Raw genomic sequence first — 8438 nt, forward strand, 5'->3', positions numbered from 1 at the left:
GTTTTTGTTAATTATTTATTTGTAATGCGTTAATTATTAAGGACGTCATTGACTGGAAGATTGGTTACTCAAGAGGCTGTATCACTTTCCACCACACAGTTTCACCAGTGCCACAACACCAGGCAGCCATGACACATTCACCATAGACTACTGTACAAGTACAGTATACCTGCTACATAAAAAAATGAATCTTTAAGTTAGTTAAAAGTCTGTAAAAGCATTTAATACACACAACTGGCTCATAAATGGATATTACATACATGAGTATTGAAACTTTCATGAATTGTTATTATGGACATGGCAAACTTGGATGAGGACCGACCTGTAAAGATCTCTTAGCATGAACAACAAACTTGGTGGATGATAAGATAGCACATTGTGAAATCTGAGAATAAACACGACTGCAGTAAAACTGAAGGTGTAAAATTTAAGGCTCTCTGTAAATTTGCATGAACCTATTATTTATTAAAATGAACTGCCATCTCTTTATCTCCAAATTACTAACTAGACAAGGAAACATATTATTAACTAAATTATTATGAAGAGTCTTCAGGAGAAGAATGACACACGGACTGATGTTCATCCTGCATATTGTATAATAATGCTTGACTTTTAAATGCTGGGATTACAAATTAAAATAAAAGCAACTGAACATAACTGTTTTGTTGTTCTTTACAAACCATTTAAACAATTTATTATGTTTAAGAATTTAAGAAATATTTTAAACAGCACTTAAAAGTGATACTGGCCTGAGTTACAAAATAGTTTGCATAAGTCTGATGTCACCTCTTCACATTTCGTTTTTCCATTAAAAAAAGATAGCCTAACAAAAATATTAATATTTATCTGAAAGCAGTAAAAAGATTTATAATCAAACACTATAGGCAGTTTCCAAAACACCTGTTGTTATTGTAAGGATCAAGCAGACTGTGTTTTTCACTGGATTAAAACAACAAAAACTGACACGTGAAAGAGTACAGGGTTTCAAAACACAAACTGAATAGTTTGGACTTTTACAACACATTATATTAAACTCTGTGAAACTTTGGTGCGGCTTTCAGTCTTGACGTATGAACTTGATAACACAAGCGGGAAAAAGCACTTGACATAAAATACGAGATAACATTTTTAAAATTGTGAGGAAAAACCCAGCAAAACTCTTACATACCTGGCCCAGGTTTCTATAGCCATATTTATCGGCGATCAGCTCAGCCTGCTCGGGTCCACCGGGTATCCGGACAGCCCAGTGGTTGGTGTAAATCCGAGCTTTGCACGGACAAGACGAGATAAAAGCCAAGCACAGGCAAGCCAGTACGCACGGGAGGCTGTTCAAAACCATCTTTCGCCCTCTCGACTCTCCCCAGCACCCCCGGTTTAGGAAAACAAGCAAACTTGGTCTCGTTGAGCGGCTGTTCTCATAGAAGTGTCCCACGTACACTCAGCAGCGGAGGATTTAAACTGGACACGAGCCTCCAGACGCTTCAGTGTGCTCCGCATCGGCCGCGCTCGCTCCGACGCTGCGGGGTGAGAGAGCGACGGGTCTGTTTGCACCGCTTGGACTCGATTTGTCCGATCGAGACAGTGCCGCTACTTCAGCTTTTTTTGGTAAAGTGGAGATATGGCTCTAGCGCCTCCCTCAAATAACTACAGAGAGAGTCGGGAGAGTACGGACAACAGAGCCGTGTGGGGTTACCCGAGCGCCGCCGGGTCTTAAAGACACACCGCGTTTCATCAGGACAGATCCGCCGGAAAAGCTCCGTTTGTCACATTTAGCCGAGATTCCCACAGATAGTAGCCTAGTGTCAGCCTGACAAAAATGTTGTGTGCTGAAGTTTTATAATAAAGAGGACGGTCAAGTAAAATATATTTTTTTATAAATTAAGTGACAAAAAAATATGCGTTTGGCGCGTTTAATGAATGACAAATGGACTGTTTTATAACAAGAATCAAAACGTTATTATTTTTTGTTTTTACACTTTTATTAATTTATTGGTCAGATATGAAAATTATTTAATTGTACTTAAACGCGTCGTTTGACCCCTTTTATTTACTTTGCTCTCTCTAAACATAGGTTCAGTCCAAGAATGAACGACTTCATTTGTGACTTAAAGATGTGATGTGGTGGCTGTCTGCTTATAATTATTCCTCTCACAATCGCATCCGCTCGTACTCCTGATGGCATCATTATGTGGCCGCGCAGCGTTACGCTTGGTTCCCATTCACGTCGCGATTGATTGATCTTTGTTTTGGTTCCGAGCTGCGTTCCGTTCGCAGTACAAGTGCGAATCAGCATAATTGCGCTAATTACGGCCAATTTCTTCGTGAATGGAGCCGCTGTCAGATCCGACAACAGGCGAGGGACAAGAATATCTCACGGTCCTTACGAGCGAGATGAAAGGGGACGAAAACAGCCCGTGAACGCGCCATTCAGCGCGAGAGCGCGATTGTGATTTAAAGCGCCGAAGGAGGAGAAAATGGGGAACGTGCGGAGATCTCAGAGAGGACTCGGGTACACAGCTCACGGAGGTGGCGGGCGAATCCCAGTCAGCGCGTCGCTTCTCTACCGGGGGGCGCAAAGTCCGCGTGACAGCCATTACCCCGCGAGCCTGAGTCGCCCCCCCTTCACGTGTCTTTCTCTGAGAACTGTTAGCAGCCAGCGTGCATTCCTCCTGCTGCAATTAAGCCTTTATTTATCACCTCTTCAGAGCTGTGTAAACAAACGTAATGTGCGGAAATCAGTGCATCATTATTATGGGACCCCCAATGTAACTCCCCAGACCACCTAACATGAGGAGTTATGTGGCCTCTGATACATAAAAGCACAAGATGCAAAAAGTGGAGTAAAATCTGGTTAATACAAAATAAATAAATAAATAAAATGCTGAAAGGAACACAGCAGTCAAACTTCATACAAGGGCTACAGGCCCATTGACCTGCATATGTGAATGAGACAGACAGCCAGAAAACACACACAGGAGCAACACAAAAAGGTCTCTGTGGCCCCGTGGCTGTGTGGGAGCCCCTCTTCAGTCTCACTGGCAGGAGATGATTGTTATTCCCACCAAATCAGAGCATGGATGACACACAACTTCATTCTTAGAAACGTTTACCCTCTATATGCCCAGAGACTGCATTATTCCAACCCCGACCGGCTTATTCAGCCGACAGACTCTTATATAGCATCCTGCAGTGCGTGGAGTAAATTCATGCAAACTGTGCATTAATTAATGCAAAGCCTGACTGCATCGGAGCAATTAACACTGCAGGATTGACCCGTGTATGTTAAGTGCGTGGAAATGAACAATACTGCAAATCAGCATTAGAATAGACTTCTGTGGGTCGTGGAAGCAGTGTAATGCAATTAAGAACAATGGCTCATTTGAGTGCATTTATGACTCAATATTAGAAAATGTGCAATATAAAAGGCAGCTGGAATGCTATTGTGCCGATTTAGTTTGTAGTGTGTGAGGGATTGAGCTAATGGAGATTAAAAATGCTGGGTTGTTTTAACCTATAGTTCAACCCAGCCACTGGTTAAAAATGAACTTAGAAAATATTCATATCTGACCCAACTATAAGTTGAATAACCCCGGTGTACAAAAAGTAGGCCTAAATAAAAGATAATAGCTGAGCTACAGTATGATGAGTTGAGAGTCAATGTGTGACCCTGTCTGTGAAATCCAGACTAAAGTCTCATAATCGAATCCTGAGATAAGGTTTGATTTTAATTACTGCATTGTAAAAATTCTTTGCTGCTTTAAATTTTTTTGTTTAATCAACTCAGATTTACAAGTCATATCTTTTACTATTATTTATCTTGACAAGATTTGAGTTATTACAACTTATAAAATGAAGATGACATATTTCAACTATATTTTATGGACCGTTTTCCGGGCAGGACTTATCCTAGTCCTGGACTAAAATGCATGTTTGAGCTGTCTTAATTTAAAAACATCTTGCACTGACATGTCTTAATACATATCAGTGCTACACTGTAAAAAATCTTTGCTGCCTTATAGTTTTGTTAAATCAACTCAGATTTACAAGTCATGTCAACTTACTATTATTAATCTTGACAAGAGATTAGTTGCTACAACTTATAAAAAATAGTTGAAAAAGTCAACTTCATTTTATAAGTTATAACAACTTATCTCAAGTCAAGATAAATAATAGTAAGTTGAAATGACTTGTAAATCTGAGTTGATTCAACAAAACAATTAAGGCAGCAATGTTTTTTTACAATGTTAAACTTTGACATGATCTTACACTATAAAAAAGATTTGTTGGTTGAACTTAAAAAAGTAAGTCTTTGTATTGCCCTAAAATGAGAGTTAATTCAACTTAAAAATATTAGTAAACTAAAAAAGAATACTAATACTACACCCCCCCCCAAAAAAAAATGCAGCATGAAGTTAAAGGGGACATATTATGAGATTTTTTAAGATGTAAAATAAATCTTTGATGTCCCCAGAGAGCGTAATTGAAGTTCTAGCTCAAAATACCCCACATATAAATAATTACAGCATGTTAAAATTGCCACTTTGTAGGCCTGAGCAAAAGTGTGCCGTTTTTGGGTGTGTCATTAAAAACGCAAATGAGCAGATGAAATGCAAACACTGATCACAATGATGGTGGTTTGTTGCAATTGAAACTCAATTGTGCTGTGAATTATTTTCTTCCTCTTGCTTTCTGTACTAAATGGCTGTGGTTGGATAGTGCAGATAAAGGGGGCGGTATAATCCTATTCTGACATTACAATAGGAGCCAAATTACAATGACCTATTTTTTCACATGCAATTATAGCACTTAAAGCGTAACTAAACCCCTGGTCAGAGCCTGACTCCACCCACTGGCAATATTTGAAAAATGCAAGAAAAGTGGGCAGATCGTACCAAGCATGTGGTGAGATCGTAACAAGGGCGTGGTGAGCTTGAACCTGCTTACGTCACGAGTTACTTTTTGGACCCAACATCCAATAGGAAAATTCAACTGCAGTAGCCACCGTTCAACCTGAAGAGGGCAGCACTCAGACGTTTTTACACCATATATTATAGTATTGAAACACTTTATATCCAAATGTCAAAAAACTTACTAAAATCAATGAACAGCACTAATAAAGCATCATTCTTACAGATCATTAACTAAAAAAAGTTGGTTAAGGGTTTAGTTACTCTTTAAACATGGAAAAAGTCAGATTTTTATAATATGTTCCCTTTAAAACAACTTGGTTTTGCAAGTCAATTCAATCTACTATTTTAAGTTGACATAACTCATAAAATCAAGTTGAAATTGTTTTAATATAATTTTTTGTTTAAGTAACACAAAAATATGAAAATCCCTGGGTCCAGACGCATTTCCCTCAGTTTTTTTTTTTTTACGTTTTCTTCTCAGCTCTCCCCATTGCTACTTTGGTCTTTGAAGAATTTCATTGATTTTGAAACCTAATAAAAACCCCTTGTGAATCGAATCGGCCAATTTCCCTTCTTAATGTAGATGTAAAAATCCTGGCTAAGATTCTTGCATTAAGATTAGAAACCGTCATCCAGGATATTATTCATTCTGACCAAACTGGTTTCATAAAGTAACACAAAAATATTTGTTGATTTGACAAAAATGCTGCATATTTTACAGTGTAATATTATATAATATGTAACATAATATGTTGACTCAACTAATTAAAGAGTACATATCATGAAAATCTGACTTTTCCATGTTTAAAGAGCATTTCATTGCTAAAAAACATTATTTTGTGTATTTAATACAATGTGTTTGTGTGGTTTATGGTTCAAAAAACAAATTATTTTCTACATACCATACATTTTTGTAGCTTCAGATATCCTGTGTTCCTCAAACGCTTTGATTTTGTACAAAACTCATTGATTTGAAAAGCGTTGTGTCCCTGACCAGCAAATCTACTTTGTGATTGGCCTAAATACCTCTGACATCAGCCGGAAATGTGAAGCGCCATGTTTGAAAGATTTGCTCACAATGCAATGCTGACAGGAGTTAACCTACAGGCTGTGAGACAAAGCGAGAGGAATTATGATAATCTCTGTCTTTTTTATATCAACAGGCCCAGGAAGTAAACTTTTGCAATCCGTGTGTTTGTTGTAGTCCAAGAAAAGAGATTTTACTCGCATCATCATTTACTTTGTGGTTTGTACCTTTTGCATATCATTAACATGTACTAATGCACACTTATACACCAAAGAAAATGTAAAATCATGAATTGGAGGATAGGTGATCTTTAAGTGCTATAACTGGGTCCCCAGTGCTTCTATCAAAAATGTGAATAAGATCCTCTGCAAGCATGTGAAAAAATAGGTCATTGAAATGGGGCTCCCCTTGTGATGTCAGAAGTGGATAATACCGCCCCTTTATCTGCACTATTCAACCACAGCACTGCCATTTAGTGCAGAGATCAGCTGCTCACACATATAAAGTGGCAATTTTAACATGTTATAATAAATTATCTATATGATATTTTAAGCTAAAACTTTATGTACTCTGGGGACACCAACGATTTATTTGACATCTTAAAGAAGTCCTGTAAAATGTCCCCTTTAAGTTGAATTAACCCAAAAATTAAGGCAGCAAGAACAATTTTTTAAGTTGAAACAACAAATAATTTTTACGGTGTACTCAGCAGTATTAAATATATCAAAATCATATTTTCACAGAATGTTCTTTACATTATGCAGGATTATTTTATGTGTAAAACTGACTTTAGTTGGGTACAAGACTGGCTCACATATTTAGTTAATAATGCTTTATATACAGTAGATATTTTTATTGACGATGAAAATCACTTTATTTAATAATCATAGCTGTAGATATCGCAGATGTTGATGATAGGAATATACAATGTTATTATCATTTAAAGTCTTACAGAAGTTACTATTTCATTGTGTAAACATGTACAGATGATACAATAAGCCATACTGTGATTTTTTCCCACTTTGACAGTAACAGCTAAAACACTTTAAGAGGTTACAAAATAGGACAGTTATATTACATAGTAAATACATAGTTAATACAGATGTTGGCGCACTCTAGTGTTCATAACCACATGACTGACAGACACTAATATCATTTACTGAGAGAGAAAATACATACATACACAATTCTATAGCAAACCTTTATAACAGTAATTAAAACAAACCAAGCAATGTACAAAGATAGTCATTGACCGGAACAAATAGCCAAATGGGAAAACCCAAATTGTCATCATCTGAACACAAAATGTGTTTGGTCTGTACATCACGGTTGGGATCTTCAGAATGTGCTTCTGACAACCACAACACTAAACCGATGAAACATTTTCAGAATGCGGTGGCATTGAGCTGGGTGAAAACGATTTCAAAATTTGTTTGCGTCCGGTTTAAAAAAGCCAGACACACAACTTTGCCTATTCCTAGCAGTTGCACAGACGAGAGTATGCAGGATAAATCATAGTTTGCAGGAAAACAAACCATTTTCCCATAATTTGTGGAATTTCCAAAGGTCCAAAGCGGTTTGTGGGAAAAAGCCATGATATGTTGCTAATTGTCTCCAGGGGAAGATGCAGCAGCGTAGTGTTATTTGTCGTAAGACAGAAAAAAACAAAACCGTTTAAGATCCTTGAACAGAACCAGCTTAGACGAGATGAAGCTTAGGGACTAATCTTTAGCTAACTCAAGGGCCTTTATCTTTTTGGGTCACACATCTATTAATATACTTTAACTACTATGGAATTATAATCTCAATATAGGCCAAAATAGCTATGGGGTAAATCTAATTTTTAGATTACTTATCTAGCATTGATAGAATACTTTAAATCAGTGGTTCCCAAACTATTTCAGCGTGCAGCCCCCCTTGTGTACGGTGCATTCCTTCGCGGCCCCCCAAAGAAAATTTGTGACAAAAACTGTTCTAAAACTCAACATTTTAATAAAAAAATTTAATTATACAAAAAAGTAGTGCTTTTGGTTAGTAGCCTTATTTTTTAATGTATTTCATAAATTGTCATAAAACTGGGGCCCCCCTGGCACCATCTCGTGGCCCCCAGTTTGAAAACCACTGCTTTAAATTAGTTGTAGTTAGTAAGTTGGTCGGTGGCGTTTAATTTTTCATGTCAACATATTTAAAATACAAGTATAAAAACATAAAAATGTTTAGATGTATAGATCGGGGCACGTGCGGTGACACGGTAAGCGTCTGGTCCGAACTTTACTTCCGGTTTCTGTTTGTTTAATGGTCTGACTAGTTGCTGAAACTCTTAAACAAATACCTTGTCGAAAATAACAAATGTTTTGGGTTTCCTATCTACGTGTTGTTTATTTTGCTTGTCATATAAATAAACTACTTTAAGGACTTTGTTGTTATTTATTCTTTGCAGCGTTTACCGGAAGTTACGTGATGACCACGAAAGCCGCGTGTTTATGTCTATATAGTGCTTG

The 8438-nt window shown here is 37.3% G+C and overlaps 1 protein-coding gene across 2 annotated transcripts in view; it reads right to left on the bottom strand.

Annotated features, from left to right (window-relative positions):
• The window catches only part of pcsk5b (proprotein convertase subtilisin/kexin type 5b), a 71979-nt gene extending 70185 nt beyond the window's left edge, over positions 1-1794 (bottom strand). Inside the window, exon 1 of one of the 2 annotated variants that reach the window (XM_073867602.1) lies at positions 1169-1794. In XM_073867602.1, the coding sequence (XP_073723703.1) occupies positions 1169-1339 (171 nt within the window). In that variant the 5' untranslated portion in view covers positions 1340-1794. The remainder of the gene's footprint in view (positions 1-1168) is intronic. The other variant, XM_055167316.2, reaches the window with a different exon arrangement.
• Positions 1795-8438: the final 6644 nt, after the last annotated feature.

This window comes from Misgurnus anguillicaudatus, chromosome 5 (assembly GCF_027580225.2).
Source record: "Misgurnus anguillicaudatus chromosome 5, ASM2758022v2, whole genome shotgun sequence".
Classification (NCBI taxonomy): Eukaryota; Metazoa; Chordata; class Actinopteri; order Cypriniformes; family Cobitidae; genus Misgurnus; species Misgurnus anguillicaudatus.